This window comes from Perna viridis, chromosome 3 (genome assembly GCF_037379345.1).
Source record: "Perna viridis isolate PV_CMFRI_1.1 ecotype Kerala chromosome 3, ASM3737934v1, whole genome shotgun sequence".
Taxonomy (NCBI): Eukaryota; Metazoa; Mollusca; class Bivalvia; order Mytilida; family Mytilidae; genus Perna; species Perna viridis.
The window spans coordinates 25,851,095-25,871,242 of record NC_142447.1 but is presented as its reverse complement, the minus strand read 5'-3'; the positions used below and the strand labels follow the sequence as shown (position 1 = coordinate 25,871,242).

Below are 20,148 nucleotides of genomic sequence, written 5' to 3'. Positions count from 1 at the left end.
TAACTGATGTATGACTCGAGAATACTTAATACTTCACTTTGAAATGTTTTATTTTAGCAAAATAGTTTTTCTCAACAACAATTATTCTTATTTTCAAAAGTATATGTAATATATCTTTAAGGTAGCTTCAATATAATGAAGTCATTTAAGTAGTCAGACCTGTCTGACCCGAACCATAAATCATATACTGTTTACCAAAGTTCGCCGTAGCGTAAATTCCGAAATCGCTAAAACAAATGTCTTCATTCATTGTATTAAAAAAAGGCTGTAATACTGTAGCTCATCTGACATACTTAGGTAAAACTCAACGATGCTGGATTTAGCCTCCTAATTCCATATACTTCTTGTATATAATTTATTTTTTAGTCTTGAACTTCCGAAGTACTGTACTAGTATTTGGTTCTAATGCAGCTAATGTGAGGTTACTCCTTAGAACACGTGTACAGCATACCGGGTTTTTGCATTAGTATTATGACTGATGTGTTTGTACTTTATTAAGAACAAAATTAATATCACAAATAGAGCTGGAGCTATTGGGTTAATAGTGTGTGGCTGATACTTATTAACACGTAAAAGTATCAAGTAACATTAAACTGATTTGATACAAAATTACATGAATACAAGGAAACATAACTCGAATTCGTATTAATGGTATGAAAGGTTTTTTTTTTCCAATTTTAGCTGTTTTGTAATACTCATTCTGCCGTTTTCTTTTGGTCCATATTATTTGTCCCACTAACTAAAAAAAAAGATGTAACGTTATTTTTTGTTCTATAAAACACGTACTAATTTAAATTGTTAGAGAACGTATTACTTAAGTTGTTTGGTAAAAGTATTATTCAATTAGAACATGCTATATTACTTCACCATGACGGCCATCTAAAAAAAGCTTATACCATGTACAGACTGGTGATTTATATTTTGAACAGTTTATATTTTGAAATGTTTAAGGATTTTTATTCCGATATAATAGAAGGAAATGTGTTTACATTATTGTGTAAGAATTCGCTGTCCAGTATGCTTGGTTTGTAAAAATGATTGAGGACAGCTTGTGCAATTTGGTTTGCACATGTACATTGTGTATGATTGATTCAAATCACAGTTATCGCCTTCATCAGTTTTATGCTTACCTTTTGCCTTTTTTCGAATAATAATGAATACCACTACACCAGTCACGACCAAAACACCCGACACTGCTATCAATATAATATGGAGTACTTCTAAATCTAAAATGTATACACGATGACGTGAACAAATGAACACAAATCAAATGTTAATCAAAGAAATCAAAATCAAAGTTGATATATGGTAGTTGATGTCTTCCGCATTAAATCGATTTACAATCTTCTACATAAAAATAGGAAGTAGTGATCATGTGACATGTACTCTACTTTTCTCTAGTTTATCACTTCACAGTTCAAGAATATCATGATCATTTTTTTATTTTTTTAAACCTATGCTGAATACAAAATGTAGACACTTTTACATGACGTATATAGTATATTGTAGATGGTGAACTTACGAGGTGGTTTTGTGGTGACTGGATTTGCACAGTTGTGTCCTGTAAACCCATCAAAACACGAACACTTGGCTAAGTTATTACAAACCTGTGCAAAAATATTAAAGAGTAATCAAGGGAACCAAGGTTATAGCGGCAATCAAAAGTAATCCAGGGACAAAGAACAGACATGGAAAACAGACATACACAAAGAACATAAAGTAACTAAAATCATACATACAAAGTAACAAGAGCAAATGAGCAACTCGGACTCCATTAAAAACTGGGAGCACGGACCAGGTGCACCGGTAGGGTAAGCGTCCTCATGGTTTAACGCAATAATGACAAGAGTGCAACTGTTTTTGCTTATATTTAGCGCTACATTTAAATGTTTCACTGTGCTTAGAAATAACACCAAGATGCTTTCCTGAATGTAAGTTTGTAAAATGTAACTCGAAATGAACCCAAATGATTTGTGTAAATTTAAACTGAAATGACAAAACCAAAACAAATGAAAACAAACAAGTAACAATAGAACTTGCAAATATCAATACAGTTCAGGAATGAATTTTGAATGAATCGCAAATCTTAATGCCATAAGAACTAAAAGATAAATCAAACTAAAACGATCGAACATTTTATTTTTACTTTGTATGTATTATTTTAGTTTCTTTATGTTCTTTGTTGTGTATGTCTCTTGTCTATGTCTGGTCTTTGTCCCTGGATTACATTCTTTTGACTTCCGCTAGAACCTTGGTTCCCTTGGTTACATTGTTATAATAATAGTCTAATCCAAAATTGCAGTGTCAATTTAGTTTTAAAGAATTTATAAATCTTCACAAGCGAATAAAAATTGTCGTTGCAGGAAATTCAAGCACAAGAAGAAATCTGTGGGCGACGGCTCACTAGTGATATACTCCGCTTTCCCATCACGATATGAAGTAAATTCATTTTTTTTCAGCAACCTGTGATTTATAGTAGGAAAGAAAAATGTGACAAAAACTTTGTATATTACCACAGTATAAGGGAAATTCAACTTTTTTAAGCAAACAAGAAGTAGAGGTCATACGAGTACGAAAACGCAGTACACGATAGAGTATACCCATACAAAGCTTTGTATAAAATACCAACAGCCTGTGATTTTCAGAAGCTGACAATTTTGTTGCGGAAAAAATGTGTAATAGAATGGCAGAATGACAGACATAGTAAAACAATATACTCCTTTGTGTAAAACACAGTGAAATACAATTATTTCTTAGGAAGGAAACATATATAGCAATAATCATGTACACAAATCAAATTTTCTTACTCCATTTCCATAGCATGCTGTGCCATTATTATCACTCGGACAATTATCTATATTTAGTGAACTGATGTCTCTACAAACTCGATTGACGCATACACCTTTTATTCCAAGTGCACCATTCCTCATACACGGAGTACCGTCATCTACTAAACCTGGATTGGGTACATCTGGGCCAAGATCGATTGTTGTTCCCCTAAAACGAAGTAAAAACAAAACATGTAGAACATTTAAGTAGCAGTCTTTGTAAGAATCATGCAAATTCTGTAAAATGTGATACATCTAAGAAAAGCTACATATTCATATTTTTGTTATTAAGTTGCTTCATAGGTATATATATGATGGGTTATCTCCTTTAATTTCGAATTCTTTCTACAGTGCATTATATACAATTTTTATCTCCTATGAACACGGATAATCTGAAAAGCCACATGTTACTTTTTGTTTACTATGACATTTTAAACAAAATATCAAAAAAAAAGAAATGTGGGCTTTCCAACCATGAATCATATTTTGCATGATTCTTATGTCGAGTGCTACTTTTAAAATAAATAACAAGTAGCCGCCTAAAAAATAAGCTTGACCCATCTACCAGCCTACTGAAAGATATTTATATATTTAAGTTCACAGGCTATACCTATATATAGCTCCATTTGTAGAAATATTTATTAGTTGTCGATTACAAGTTTATTAGTATAATTTGATATGCTCTGTGTGCAACCTGGATCATATTGAAGAAATATTTCTGAATTATATATATGAATCGTGGTGTTTTTTTTTCATCTTTTATTGCAATAGTGTAATTAGCCAAACACCATACAATAATACAAACAAATAATACAAGGAAAGATAACTGAAACTCGTTCATTAATGATATGTTGGTGTATGCATGTTTGGTTTTTTTTTTTTTTTTATCATTTTTGTGTTTGTCTCATCCAATATCGTACCAGAACCAATCACTGCCAATTTAACTGAAAGACGATAATGGGATTTCAATAGAACGTTTGGGTTCAAAGCTTACAATCAAATCACCGATTTTAGTTTTATACCTGTCTGATTTAGCCATAAAAATGTTAATTTAATAGATATATAGAGGCTCTAAAGATTTATTTTTTTTTAATAAAAGCGGCTGTGTTTTTCCAGGATAGAAATTCCTTATGCTCAAACCTAAGGAACAATGATATCAACTTTCATTAAATCCTGTCCAGTAGTCTCTTAGAAGAATCTTTTTTTTAAGTCATCAAATCAAAAATAGCACACGTCGACATAGAGGAATAATTAAACCATAGCTTAACAGATTTACTCGAAAAATTTACTACAAATAGATCTCATCATGCTAAACATTTCGATGAGTTAGAATTTTGCCAAACCTGCCAAACCTGGGGGATCTTTGTTTTATCCATAAGTTTTTTTGTAGTAAGTGCGGCAATATTTGTCAACAGATTGAAAACCCCACATCAATTTTACACCCTAAGAAACATGCAAACTAAGTTTGGTTTCTTTTGGCACAGTATTTTTAGAAAAAATTAACGACGTCGGATGACGATTGACGCCAAGTGATAACAAAAGCTCGCATGGACCAAATCGTTACCTGCTTTTTGAGAATCAACTGCCGAGTTGCTCATAATATGTCACGTCCGCGGTAGACGAAGAGGGAAGGAAAATTATGACACAGAAAATTATAAAACGATATTTTCATGGTGTAGATGGATACATGGTCACATTATTTCAATATAAGATATTCACGCATTCCTTTTATAAACCGTAGTGTTGTGTTGTTTACTGCTACGGACTTGCACATTGCCTTATATACAGTACAAAAAAAAAACCCTCGTCGGTCGTGGAAACTGGATATTGTTATAATGTATTTGTTCGGTAATTTTTTGTTTCTTATATTTCTTACTTCGTAAGTTTATTTTATAGCTATAGTTATATTTCGCAAATTGCTCATTTGCTTTTGTTACTTTGTATGTATGATTTTAGTTACTTTGTGTTCTTTGTTGTGTGTGTCTGTTTTCCTTGTCTAGTCTTGTCCCTGAATTACATTATTTTGATTACCGCTATAACCTTGGTTCCCTTGATTACTCTTTGATTACCGCTATAACCTTGGTTCCCTTGGTTACTCTTTGATTACCGCTATTACCTTGGTTCCCTTGATTATTCCTTGATTACCGCTATAACCTTGGTTCCCTTGAATACTCTTTGCCAGATATCCAGCTTAAACAAGGACGTATACAAACAACATTATATAGCAAGTTCTACGCCATGTATCGAAAACCGTGTTTCCAAAATTAGCTTAGGTTATTTAGCTGCGTTAACTAGCTGCCTGAATACGTGTACTTTAGAAAGATGTGATGTTTGAATTAAGAATTTCTTGTATAATTCCATCATAAAATCTTAAAATTATAGGTAAAACTCAACTTACATACTTTGGCAGATTTCATCGACTCTGGATTCGGCTTTCTGTTTCGAAATTTACTGCGTTTGCCTACTTATTTTTGGATATTGATCATCAAGTATATGGTTTAATACCCCAGAAGATAGATTTTATAACTCTTTGAAACTAACGAGTGAAACATACCGAAAACGTCAATTTTTTATGACTGATATTTTTTTCCTATCAAGATTTTACATAACACAGAATAACCCCCACTTATTCGTTCACCCTAACAAGCAGATGACGGTAACTTTTTATTACAGATCTTTCCGTGGTTAAGACTGCAGTAACTTACTTGCAGACTACTGTTCCTATACCAGGTATAAAGTATGTTGTAACTGATACGCTTTGTTCTCCGCCACCATATTCAGGAAACCGGTTTGGTGAGTTACAGAATAAAATACCGCATTCTATATTGCTAATAAAATGGTAATGTTTATACTTCATTAGTAACATGTACTATATATATAAAAGCATTGCAGATCAGAATATGTGCATTCCTTTTCAGATTTGAAAAAAAAAAGATAAATTGAACATTAAGATGCTAATCATAGATTTAACTCGTATAAAAAGTGATCGGTCAATGTATGTCGTCTGAAAAAAAACAAACTGGCTAATTAAAAGTCATAGTTTACTATGAAATGTCCAAAGATAACGGTTAACAAAAAATAGCAGAGTTTAAAATGAAAATTTCAACATACCTATCATTACATGCCTGGTATGTTGTATCCGTTATACTGCCACAGTTACCAACACTTGTACCACGTTTATTTATACTGTAACACATTTGTTGTGCGGGGACCCCAGCTAAAACCATACCAGTCTAATTAGTATGGTCAAAAAACACATCTCATTTCTCTCACATTAATGTTTTGATGTACAGTCTTCATAGTTGCTCAGCTTTAAATCATGAAGACTTGTTTAAATTTAAATGTTTTTTTAATGAAAAGACATATGCATTTGACAAAAGTAACTTACTACTTGTTTGGAAAGATATTCTAATGAATTCAAAATGTCACGACCTCTTACAAACTGTAAGTTTTTCAAAGTGCGAATTTAATGTAAAACTAATTATATTTTCATTGTTGTCTACTTTTTTGGAAGATTTTGTATGATGAATATTTTCAATTTTGGTACAGAATTAAGCCTGTCATAAATATACATATCAAACTGTGCTCTATAAGTATAAATGATAGAATAAAATTAAATTTTTGCTTTTTTATTCTGCAAACACGCATTGGTAGCCCTTTAATAAATTATTGCTCAATGATTTTTTAGGTAAAACAGTAAAACAAATTCCACCTTACCATGCATACAGAGGTAAATAATTTTACTTACTAGAACCCCATATTGTCTGACATTGTAAAAAACTGTTTTTACACTGACCACTATAACAGTAGCCCTCGAACGTATCATTCCCACATGTCGTCATATCTTGCTTGAATAGGTTCGGTGGGCACTAATAATGACAAAACATAACGAATTCAGAAACGGAGCAGTTTGTCGTTATAGATCTTTCGTGCTAACTACAATGTAGCCGATGAGCGTGTGCAATATAAACTTCTTTTGTTCTACTCTGAGCACTACGTTTCGGAATATATCTCGGATATGATCATTGACTGTCCCGCGGTTAATATGAAAGGGTCTATCAATCTATTCTGTGTAAGACAATGTTTTAGCAATATACATCGTTTTCATTCATCTGGTTACAAAATAACTTTTTCTTATTTTTGAAAGATCTTTTTTTCTGTAAATTATGTTAAACAATCATAAATGTCTTTTTGTAGCTGGTTACAATGATCTGATAATTTCAAATATAAATGATTTTCTTTACCTCAATATTCTAAATGGTTATCAATCAAGAAAAGTGTGTCAATCCCTAAATACTGTTAACTGACCTGTATTTTTTTAGTTTAAGTCTGTGCATACCAAGCAAGTGTTTATAGAAGAAATAGATGTGTTTGTGTTAATTTGAACAATTAAAAATATTACCTCTCCACTTTTTCCATCACAAACATCCTCAATATCGCACTCGTTTTGTGCCTTTCTACATAACTTGTTAGCTTTAACAACCTATAGATACGATAGTGGTGTATTGCTTGTTCATTTTAAAATGTTTTATAGAATGAAAGGTTAACACATAAAAAGGATCGTCTTTGAGGGTCTCGTTAGTATATATTAAAACTACGAGCAATACAAATATACTACAGAATAAATGCTAGTTTTTATAACAATATGGTTTTCGACGTTCTTGTTGAACAGAATGCTTGGATCTCTTCGTCTGCTTATTCCACATAAATCATCTTTTTTTAAGAAGAAAAAATGACTTACACAAGGTACCGAATTAACAATACACCCAAAGTTGTGTGATCCAACACTGTAGTTAAGTACAAACCTGGCAATCCTGACAGCATTTACCAGAATCGCATTTAGCTCCACCTTTCAGTTGACACATATCTGTACAACACTTGCTATTTCTACATTGCTAGAATCAAATTTTGAAGTGTTAAGTAGTACCACAGCTAAGAATAATGCAAAATGTGATTCATGGGTGAAAAGCCTATATATTTTTATTCTTGATATTGTGTTTGAAATGCAATATAGTAAACAGAAATTAACATTTGGTTTTTCATATAACCCGTGCTCTTAGGTGATAAAAATTATATAGAATACACTGTATGTTTCAAAATTAAGGGAGATAACTCAGTAAATGACACTAAAATACAATAAAATTTATTAGATTTTCAATGTTGATTATCTCCTAAGAGCAGGCAGATTTGAATGAATAATTACAATTCATAATATAGACCCATAAATCAACTTAATATCAAAAATGAAAATGTGTAGCCATTTTTAGGTGTATCACATTTTACAGAATTTGCATGATTCTTACTAAGACTACTACTTAATTATGCAATCATAAAACTGTTAAATGTTGTTTTACATAGACTTTTGAAATAAGAAAGAGAATTGTAATCAAGAAGAATATAATTCAAGGAATATTACTAGACAAGAAAAATATACAAAAGTTACAAAGAGCATGAAATAACCAAAATAACACGTAGAAAGAACACAAATGTAATTGAGGAACCTCGGACGTGACATTTCAAAAACTCTGTGCATGGACTAGGTGCACCGGTAAGGTAAGCATGTTCTAGAAACACCTGTCGAGTTGTTCATAAAAATGTCACGTCCGTTGGTAGACAAAACAAAAGAAAGTAAAGGCATGACACGGTGAAAAAAAATCTATTATTGTGCAGAGGGATACGCCATAACGATCAAGGAATTCATTATGATAAATATAACCATAAATGGTTTCTCTGTCGGTAAGATTAGGTGTTTTCATCGTGTATCAATATCAAACTTTAATTTAAAAAAAGATGTGTCCCAAGTGATCTGTCTTTCAAATGATAAACTACAAAGCACCACATGTTTGTGAGAATTACAAACTTAAGTTAAAATGCACAAGGAAGTTTTTTTCTTCTGTTGTGAACGAAAATGCAATCCTCGTTTTACACATTACTGCATTATGTCACGACAGTTAGATTTAATTTTATTCTCAGGTTGTTATTGACTTGCCCGTTAAATCGCTTTGCCGAGTTTTTTATTTACTTTTGTTACTTTGTATGTATTACTTTGGTTATTTTATGTTCTTTGTTGTGTATGTTTGTTTTCTATGTCCGGTCTTTGTCCCTGTATTACATTCTTTTGATTTTCTCTAGAATCTTGGTTCCCTTGATTACTTTACATTTTTAACATTAGCATAGAGTCCGATTATTTCGGTTATTTCTTGATGTCTTCAAAGGGCGAGCGGACAGAATTAATTACACAGGGCAGGTGAAAAGTACCCCGTCCGTTCCCACGTGAAAGTTTCACTGATACTAATATTATATCTCTATGTTAATAAATACAATTACTAAACCTGTGTAGTGCCACAATCGCAGACTTCGCCTTCTTCTTTGATTCCATTACCACAAAGCGGGCCATTGTAAACAACATTAGGGACATTATACAAACACGGTGCTGAGCCTTCTTCACGTACTTTTTTCACTATATTTGCACTACAGTCCGAAAACTTCGTTGGTACTTGCCTACATAATAAATTGTTTGTATTGAGGTCATCACTTTCTAATTTTTTCCTCTTGAAATCTTTTAGCCCTATTAACGTCTTAAACCTACATATTTTTTATACTTTTAAAAATGATTTTTTGGTAAATTGTTTTATAATTTAATTGATTTAATAATGTTTTACGAATAAAGAAGTCAGAAATAAAACATGCAGTGGCAGTTTTTACTTCATATTTAAAATACTATGTGTATTCATTGGAATCAATCTGCAGATTTTGTCACCACATCTAGGCATGCTTGACAACGATTTTAAATTACGCCCATCACAGTAAAATGAACATGAACAGACGGTGAGATACTCACCATTACTCACCGTCACTGATTAATGCCAGCCATAAATTCTGAATTTATAGGAACCAATGTGTAAAAAATGAAATATAATTGTCAACTATACACAAGTTAAATTTGATTTCTTACGCTGCACTTTCATCCATAACACAAGAAGATGCATTGCAATAACAAGCCGCATCATCGTGTAACATTCCAAAGACGTGACCAATCTCATGCGCGAGTACACTAGCCGCCTGTAGTTCTCTAGTTAAACCCGATCCCCAGTCCTTGACGACACATCCACTTCTTAAACCACACATAGCATCAACTGGTGCCAACCCTACTCTATTGTTTCCAAAGGATTTTGCTCTATAAAGAACCAAGAGAATTTTCATATATTACAATTACCACACCGGTGTATTGCAATAGAGTCTAGGTTTTGAATTTATAACAAGTAACTTTCCCTCTTCTTGTCGTTGTTTAACATTTTTGTGTCTGTCTCTTGTATTTATTTCTTCTGTACTGCTTTGTATTTTGATATGCTCAGATGTGATTAAAGTGTGGTTGTATCATAATCATGACTGCTTAGTTAATTTTAAAAAGCATATTTTATCCTGTACCTTAATACAATGAGTGTTCATTATTTATTTTAGATAATCATCATTTGTTCACACTGTTTATGATGTCATTGGGATCTTTATTTAATAAGTTAGTCACATAAGTACTAACGAAATTAAGGCTGCAAAATCATAATTGATAGGTGCCCGTTGACGTAATGTATTCGTTGAGAATTCTAAGAACTGACTCAGTAGTAATGATGCATCTGAGGCATTAACAGCGGGCTCTGGAGCATTCCAAATTTCAATTCCTACCAGTATTACTCTTACATTAAGTGCAGAAAAAATCTGAAAGTGAAAACAGAATTTTGCGTATCAAATTTGAGTTTTAAAACATACAAATATATTAAATTTGAAATTATTTCTATTTTTATGTTTTAAATACTTACAACATAAGGCTACATGCTTATCATAATCTTTTGTAATATCCTTTGTACAAAGCGTTATATTTGTAAAGGGTTAGCTAGATGCACGGATAGAAAACATCTAAACTTCTCTGTACCCTAGGTTAATTTTGTGACTTTTCCCTTAGGACGCTTACCCTACCGGTGCACCTGGTCCATGCTTCCAGTTTTTAGTGGAGTCCGACTTGCTCATTTACTTATGTTACTTTGTATGTATTATTTTTGTTATTTTATGTTCTTTGTTGTGTGTGTCTATTTTCCATGTCTGGTCTTTGTCCCTGGATTACATTCTTTTGATTACCACCAGAATCTTGGTTCCCTTGATTACTTTCTTTCATTTAATGGAGTAAGAATTAATGTAGATACAATGATTGACGTCTCTGGCAAAACAACTAAAACAGATTATTAATTATCATCTTCATTTTGAAAATTATTTCCGTGTTTTGCTGCACCAAGTGCGTTAATCGAATAAGTAAAAGATTTTAAAATTTAATGCTTTAAAGACCATTATTTTCTTGTATGATTCTAAACAAAACACGGTAAAAAATACAATAAATAAATGCTTTTTTGTTATTTGTCTTGAATTGTACAGTTTAAATAGTCTTTAAGCCCCGCGGAAACTTTATTGAAACATTCTTTTACCTCATCGGTATGTCTGACAACTTTCTCTATATATTGCACGGCTTTCGTTTCGTCTCTATCTATTCCAGTAGCTGAAAACTAAGTATTGCATGCCAATTAAACAACAAAAACAACGCCTATAATGATCATTGCAGTTAAAATGTGAATTTGTAGTTTTGTATTTAAATGATAGTATCTGTTACTAGTATAGAGATAATATTTGAAAAATATGCTGATTGCCAGCGAGAAACTCTCGCTCAGAACGTCTTTGTTATAATGGGTCTAAAGACACCTTAGATAACCAGCGCAAATGTGTTCTAAGGCCATCTTAAGATTCTCTTAATTCGTCCTAAGACTCATAACTAGGAAAACATCGGAAACCCGTTCCAGGGAAAGAAGAAACAAACATTGCATAAGGCATAAAACAACTGATTTTTTTTTTAAATAATTAGTATTGATAATATCAAAACAATTAAAATAAGTTAATGAGGCAATCTTGTTATTTTTTTTTTTTTTCAAAATCGTATATATCAGTTGTTTAGAACTTATACTTTCACGTCAATTAATAAGTTATTCCTTCAAATGTAATATACTGCAATGAATTTATTTTCTGTTATCATTTTTTTTAATTTTTTTCATACATTTTTTATTATGGAATTGTCATAAAGAGGCATTTGCATTCAAAATCTTTAAGTTGAAATTTAATTACCAACTCATTGTCCATGACTAAGTACATCTCGACTATCAGTCTTTCATCTACAGATCTTCTGTGTATTTTAAAAAATTGTATCTAAAATGTGAAAACAAATAAGATTTAAACAGTCTACACCAGTAAAAAGGTACGAAATCAAATCACAGAAAAAAACATTAACGTTAAGCTATTGATATGCCGTTTGGAATTTTTTTTAAAACGGGAACCCATTGCGCTTTTATGACTTAGCGAGTACCTATCTTGCACATTGAAAATACCCATTCATTCTTCACGAGGTTTATGGATGTGCGTAACTTATGTTATTTGAAAAAAAAAATAAATATCGTGTGACTTTTGGGCATGCATTTAGTAAGTGTTGAACAAACGTTGATACGAATTTTGAAAAAACGTGAAATATGTTAAGATATCTGCAATTTAGTTCATATGAAAGAATAATCAAGTGATTTTAGCGATAATCAAAAGAATATGTTCCAATGATAGACTAGACATAGAAAATAGACACGCACAACAAAGAACATGAAATAACACGTACATAGAAAACAAAGTACAGAAGCAACCCGGACTCCACTAACAACTGGGAGCATGGACCAGATGCACCGATAAGGTAAAGCTCATTAAATGATCTTGTGTAAAATCACTTTTATAAACGAAAATCTGGGCATTTTAAAGTAGGGACTAATGAAGAAACCAGTATGGATAAATGATAATAGAACAAGTTAAAAAAAGCAAATCGGTCTTCTAATCCAACACGATTTTGCTTAATCAAAAAGGCAACAGATTTATAATAAATCGCCGAGCTTATGTCCACTCCTTTCACAACGTTAACGAAAACAGCACAAACAGCTGTTGTCCTTTCCCAGTGAATTGCTTCTTGACGATAATAATACAGAGATATATGGCTTTACCTCCTCAACCTGATCTTTCATTTGTTCATCACGTCGACTATTCTCGTCACATGACATGAAAGATGTAGAGTTCAGAATCAGTCTTAAATCCTGCGTTACCCGTACCTACAATAGTTATATATGTAACAGCGTAATATTGAATTGTGAAATAGGTCATGCCTTGCCTAGAGTTTACTAGTATTTGTTGGTAATTTTGTTATTACCCTTTACTTTCTCCTGAACAAAAATAATTTTGAATTCAATGTATTTTAGTTGAGAACTCTTTTCTTGTCTGGGTAACCCTCAATTTGCTCTAGAAAAATATCCTTTTCAAGTCGATGCACGTCATTTCTATCATTTAATTGCCAACATACAACACCTATATATACCTTTCCATAATTTACTGTATGTAGTATACTTCCTTTAATAATAAATCCACTGAAACAGAGAAAAATTACATACATGTAGATACAATAATCGAATAGACTACTTGTCCGTGTTTTTTTTTTTTTTTTTCGTTTTCTTTTTTAAAAAAGACAACCAACATGCCAAGCTCCAAGCATCGTTTCCTCACTTACTAATCGCTGCAGACAGGCTTTTTCGAAATTTTTGGGCGTTATTCAAATCATACGTCGTTTGACAATCGGATAATGTCACTTTTTCCCGACTTTACAAGATTCTTGCTTTTTGTGAGAGGGCTGCTAGAGTGAATTTCAAACGGCAGACGCTATTCGGAGCTTGACAACATGCACCTTGTTGTCATATGACTTAAAATATTATTGGATCAGGTTTTCTTAAGATAAAAAAAAACAATAAAAGTAAGTGACATGAAGGGTGGCAACGATTAATTCTAACTCAGCAGATCATTATCAAAAGAATATCATTTTATGGAGATCAAAGTATTAATAATGTTGTAGTTAGATAACAATACATACGATTTTCCAACAGAACTATATAGTTTATTTTCAATCTACATCGAATTAAATGCAACTTCTTGAGTAACCATGACATTTCTTATGAACAAAAAATCGTAACAACCACTCTAATCAAAGTTAAACAAGTCAAGAGCGTAAAACTATCAAATACCTTATTCCATTACATGTTTCCAAAGACACATAGGAATCTGGGAAATCCTTGATTCTTCCGGTCATGTGACATCCATCATGTCTCTAAAAATATATATTAGCTTAAAGTAGGTATTTTTATGTTTACATGTATATATGTATACACTTGTGTTCAAAAGAATAAGCTCGCTACAGCAGCATTAGATCCGAATCCAAAATTAATTTGTATGAATCAAACATATCAGAAAGGGAAACTAAATCCAGCAAAATGAAGATTCGGTGTTTAAGGGCTATTCTAATACTGCAAAGTACGGTTTACCTATAATATAATTCGGGTCTGGTTATTGGGCAGGTGAATATCCTCGGGAATATTTGGTCCACCAGCATTGGCATCGACCCAGCAGTTACTTTTAATTATAAAAAGACCAATACATGTCTGGGCCTGCATCACCGTCATATATTTGTAAACTTCAAAAGGTATATAAACACTTACCAAATTAAAAAAAAAACACTACATTATGGATTATATATTTTCATGCATAATGTCCTAATGATAGCATATAATGCTAGAAAATGGCTAAGTTCAATATGCACAAAAAGTAGGGAAAATGATTAAACTTCTCCATGTCTGCAACACATCTGTATGTATATTATCACTGGGTAAAATTGAATAATATTGCCTTAATACTTTTTGGATTACAGATTGCACAAAGAAGGTACCATTCACAACAGCAAGTGACAAATAATTGCTTAGTTGATCAGGCTCAGACTATAGGAAAAATTTAATTGAATTTCTTCATAATAGAAGGTGTAATCTTCAATATGTATAGAATCACTGTGTACAGTTTGAATAATATTGTTTAAATATTTTTTAGTTATATATTACACAAATTGAGTACCCATTAATGTGACGGACGTTGATTGATTGTTGCTGTTTAACGCCCAAACAGCAATATTTCAGCTATACCCAGGCGAGGAACATGAAATGGGCGATAAAATGAACATGAAGTGACGATGAAATAAAAAAAATGGGATGGGACACAAGGATAATAGGGTCGACGATTTTTATTGCCACTGGAAATAGGGAGGGTGGGTAAGGTCGGGCAATTTAGCCTCCTGTGGCGCAGCCCAAAGGTTCCTTCTCCTAATGAATACCACAGCAGGGTTCTTTAACGTGCGAGGAACATGGCATGTTTCCCAACACGGTGCACCATTGTGGTTTGCGGTCAGGTTGTCCGTATTATGGCTTGACGACCCCAGCATGTAGCATGCCAGGGGTACCCCATTCCACTACCTGGGGCACACAGAGCGCCCTATCCTCCGGGCAGGGTTCCAAGAACTATTTAGTCGCCTTTTACGACAAGCTTAGCGATACTGCTGGCCTATTCTTTTGACATCTCAGCAAGTTCAAAATCTAAAATTAAATTGCATTGAAGAGGCATTCAACACCAAATTATCGAAATGAGTAGCCAAATTCAGGACCAAAAGGTTCTATCAAGTGAAAACAAGGATAATGGCTGTTAAATTTTAAGACACATGGAAAGAGAAATCCATCGCCATGAAGTTCTACTAAGTATAATATACACTATGAATTAAATCTTAACGTTTTATGGCTTAAACAAATTTCTTTTTCACAAGGGTGGGCCACCTATGCCCCTTTGATCCGCCTTTGATTTAATGCCATTCGACAATACCTGTCTGTATGATTTTCCATTTTGTGTGAGTAAACTTATCGGGAGTTTCAGAATTCTGAAACAAAAAAAGAAACATAAAAGAATATGTTGAAGTAGATTAGAATTGGTTTTATACTTGAGTAAATCGTATTATCAATTACAATTAAGATGGTACATGTACTCACAATACAATGTTCAGCACTTCCTATATAGTCAATACCGGTACTACATTAATTTAATGATTATACAACCCTTTACTTCCGGTCTATAAAAAAGATACCCGGATTAAATAATTACATTTTTTTTGTTAAGATTATTCATCCCTATTAAGTCCTGCGAACACGGATCGAGTTATATCATACACATCTGAAAGTACATGTATATTCTATTAGTAGTCGCTTTATGCATTTAATAACGCTTTTGTTTTTTGTCTGTTTGTGGTTGTTATTTTTTTTACTTTACTCATTTTATTTTTGTTTTATTTTGTTTGATTTGAGTTTGATTTATTTATTTGTTTCTTATCATCATTGAATGTGGGAAGAAAGATCGGTAACTGTTTCATTTACAATCCCGAATGAACTTGTTATATAGTCCTTAGTAAACTATGCGAAAAAAAAATCGGACGAAATTAGTAAAATGATCGTGTGGTTTCATCAACATTGTATTCAATTTCACATAAAAATGTTTAAGGGCGATTTTAAAGATGTTCATACAACGACCACATTTCTCTATTATTTACCTTGGGGAGACTTCTACAGTTATAAGAATCTGACCATTATCATTGTCCAACTCAAATACTTGATACTGAAAAAAAGGCAAAAATAAAGTATAAAACGACGCGAGTAAAATAAAGTATAAAACGAAGCAAGTAAAAGATAATCTGAAAAAAATTACTTTCCACACTGTGAAGTAACTATTTGTAAACACTTCTAGTTCGACGATTCATCTAATACTTATGCATCACGTCTTCTTGTACGATCAAAAACAGTTTGGATTTATCGTACAAATACAAAGATGAAAAATAAGTAGTTAGAAGTTTCATTTTTAATTCAAAACTGTCTGTTAATATCCAGGATTCTTGCATCACTCAGCCTATGACCTGCATAAGTTTTAAGTACTAATATGTTAAGTCATGGATTACAAATAGATATTCGTATTTTTAATAAAGTAGGAACAAACTTGCACAAACACCGCACAAATCGTAACAATATCTTTACAAAAATGAAAAACACGAAAATAAAAAAACAAACAAACAAAAAACAAAAATCAAAAAAACAAGCAAACGTTGTACACGCTGTTTTGTTAAAAATATTTTACTTTTTCCTTCTGTTTCACCAGTCTAAGAACCAAGTAAATTATATGATAAATTAGAAAAAAAATATGTCTCACCTGTCTGCCTGCTGGTGCTGTTTCGTATGTTGCCGTCGATACTAAAACAATGATTAAGATATAAAAATATAAAATTACTTCGAATTCTATTTTCACAACTGAAGATTTTGACGAGAACTAATAGAACTATTTCAGTAAAATAAAAGAAATATCAAATACCCGATAAATAAAAAAGAATGTAAATAATTCCAGTATTAGATAAAACCATCTTTGCTAATGTTTTATCGTTCCGTCCGATTGTACCATTTTCACGAGTGTGTGACATCAAACAGGATATTCGCATGCGACGTCATTTTTCTTCATTAACTTATTCTAAACTTTAATGATTATCAATTCATGTGTTGGTATCAAAATTAAATTGAGCATCAATCAGAAACTTTTGTCAGAAATCAAACAATATAAGATCAATAAAGTTTTAATAATCATAACCACTCCTGTTAGTTGGTCATTCCCTACTTACATGTATGAAGGATAGACAAAACCAATATTGATTAACTGGGTAAAGGTGTCGTCTCTTAAATCGTGTCCTTCTTTCATTTTCTTAAGCATTCTAATATAAATACGCTGAAGAACTTTACAAAACCAATAATAAGATCAAAGATTCAATTGACAAATTATGACCAGTGGAATATACTGTAATGCGCGTTTGAAATATGAATTGTAGACAAACGTATAGTTTCTTTTTCTAATAAGTAAGAGATTGCGACCGTAATGTCTACGAGACGTTGCATTTAAGCATTATTATGAATTCAATGTAAATATTTAATAAAATGCATATTTGCGTACATGATTTATTCGCATATAATACACTACGTATAAGTTCATATTTATAGATATATGACTTACATGTTTACCAATCGCAGCGGAACTAATGAGTTATTTCGACCGACCTTAGTTACAACAATAAATTCTAATTCAGCTTGTCTTTTTTTTGTAGGACACATTTTTTGAAGACGTAAAAAATAACATGAAAAAGAATCTTTTTCTTTACAAAACACGCATTACGTAGCCATAGCTATTGAATTTTAAACTTAATTTTCATTTCAGAAAACTTTTAAAGTCCTTTCAGTTATGTATGCATGAAAAAAAAACGGGATACACAGACCATACAAAAATAAATACGATTTACTGGGCATAGTATAAACAGCATTAATAGCAAGCGTCATAATAACTCAAATATGGAAACTAAATGATTTAATGATATTTTTTCTGTGATTAAAAAACCCTGGTCCCAAGGGCCTGTGGTATAGCGGAGAATAGAGCTATTTGAATGGCAGAATTATGACAAACGAAAATATACGACAAGAGATTTATGTCTCTGATCGATACGACACAGCTGTAGAGAAATAAAATAGCTTGTCCAAAGAGAACAAAACTGATGTTTCCCTTTTTTTAAATGCACATTACAGTAAAAGTACATTTATTTTTAATCATTCGAGTACCTATACATGTGATAGTCTTAGTCGACTTGTAATAAATCGTATATATATGTTGAAATACTTATATAATGAGATGGCGCGAGACCACCATTAATTTTCAAGTGTATTTGATTTTAACACACACATTCGAGCAGATAATAATCAAAGTACTCATGTACTGAATCAATTTATATCAATCGTTTGAATTTTAACGCCTCAAATAATCGTCAAATAGCAAAAATATGGGATGGAAGCAGGAATAAAAGGAAAGTACATGGATCGAATTCAAACGTATCTAAACACAAGCTTATTGTTGTAAATGGTAAATATTAAACTCTGGTTTATTTTTCAATTCACCATTCTGATTACAAAGGACATTTAAAAAATACATAACAAAATTCGCGATGCATCGTAGCATGCATTGCTCCAGTTTGCAAAATATTAAGGTTCAATGATTTTGTACATGGAACTCCTAAATGAATTAACGCAGAACATCCAACATAATGCATAATTGAACTTCAAACTACTAGTCGGCCTTTCTTCAAGCCGAAATTCAAATTAAAGATCTCCAGGTCGGAACTGTCTGTCAAATCATTCAAACTTAAGCCACAATCATTAAAAGAAACCATGCCCTTAGATTCATGCTCCTCTCAACTAGCTTCATTTCTCAGCTGATAAGCTATATAGCTCAAGTCCCACAAGTTATCGCATAGATACATATGTGTCATGTAAAAGTGCTTAGTTTCTGGGCACCTAGTTTCAGAAACACATTAACATAAATACCAGTCTTAGAATAAAATTTCAACACTTATGTTTGGTACAGGAAACACTCGCCGTGCACTTCTAAGGCCCTGAAGCACCTACAGCACTATCATTATAAGACATGGCCATATAGCCAAATAGAATAATTATAATTACAAAAAGTAATATCACCAGATCACAGACTAACACCATTCCTGCGAAATGCATTATCGAAATTCCTATGCCATCGCCTATAAGCAAAGTTTCATTTTCAGTGGGTGATCAGGATGGTTTCGGGGGTTATGCTTCTCTTTTGTTAAAAGTTTAGCAAAAAATGAGCGGCAAATATTAGCCTGGAACAGGGAGTGTAGTCTTTGCCTGTCGCCTGAAACCTCATTCTTTATGTAAGTTTCTTGATCGGAACTACTGCTCCATTGTTGCAAATACTACTATATGGACCCGCCAGGCCCTGCATGAAATTTATGAAGACAACCCTTCCGATTGGTACTCAGCATTGCTCGTTTCCATTTCCATGAACGATGACTATTTATAATCTCGAAGGGTTTTTATTTCTGGCTTCAAACATCAAATAGTTCATTATGCGTCAAGAATTTTGTATTTGTAGGCGACACATTGAATATGATACATGTATAATGAACGATTGGTTTATTCGGGTAAATGCATAGAAATAAACAGGTACTGGTGAGGTTAGAGGTCAACTATTTATAATTGGATCGTTGCTAATACAAACCAAATTAATCATCATATTTATATTACTTCACAATAATAGTTGGGTTTTTTTGGCGTAAATAGCATAGAATTAAATATGATAAATTAGAAATACCCATTTAGTGAACCTAACTATCTGCATATGAACCTTAATGGGGTTTGCCAGTGGAACTATTTTCCTGCGAAAGTGTAAGATAATTTCAGATGCTAATAGGCTTTACAAACCTAAAGGCTCTGGCGACTGCTATATCAATTCTGAT

At 32.4% G+C, this 20,148-nt stretch overlaps 1 protein-coding gene across 1 annotated transcript; it reads right to left on the bottom strand.

Moving 5' to 3' along the window:
• Positions 1-225: 225 nt before the first annotated feature.
• Positions 226-18,166, bottom strand: LOC148621603 (disintegrin and metalloproteinase domain-containing protein 12-like). The gene is made up of 20 exons (XM_088574083.1): positions 18,130-18,166; positions 17,001-17,041; positions 16,351-16,415; positions 15,633-15,687; positions 13,961-14,043; positions 13,264-13,312; positions 12,896-13,000; positions 11,988-12,068; positions 11,300-11,377; positions 10,366-10,541; positions 9,784-10,005; positions 9,161-9,329; positions 7,634-7,723; positions 7,231-7,311; positions 6,577-6,697; positions 5,940-6,045; positions 2,808-2,997; positions 1,523-1,607; positions 1,131-1,226; positions 226-739 (listed from the first exon to the last, which is right to left on the bottom strand). The coding sequence occupies exons 1-20, from the start codon at positions 18,164-18,166 to the stop codon at positions 696-698; spliced, it is 1,974 nt and encodes a 657-aa protein (XP_088430209.1). The 3' UTR covers positions 226-695.
• Positions 18,167-20,148: the final 1,982 nt, after the last annotated feature.

Excerpts from the sequence above, each read along its gene's own strand:
- LOC148621603 (XM_088574083.1), bottom strand. The coding sequence starts at position 18,166 with ATGACGCTTGCTATTAATGCTGTTTATACTATGCCCA. Across the intron at positions 6,698-7,230 it reads GTGATGGAAAAAGTGGAGAG|TGCCCACCGAACCTATTCAA; the intron begins GTAATATTTTTA and ends TGTCATTATTAG. Across the intron at positions 6,046-6,576 it reads TCAGACAATATGGGGTTCTA|CTGGGGTCCCCGCACAACAA; the intron begins GTAAGTAAAATT and ends GTATGGTTTTAG.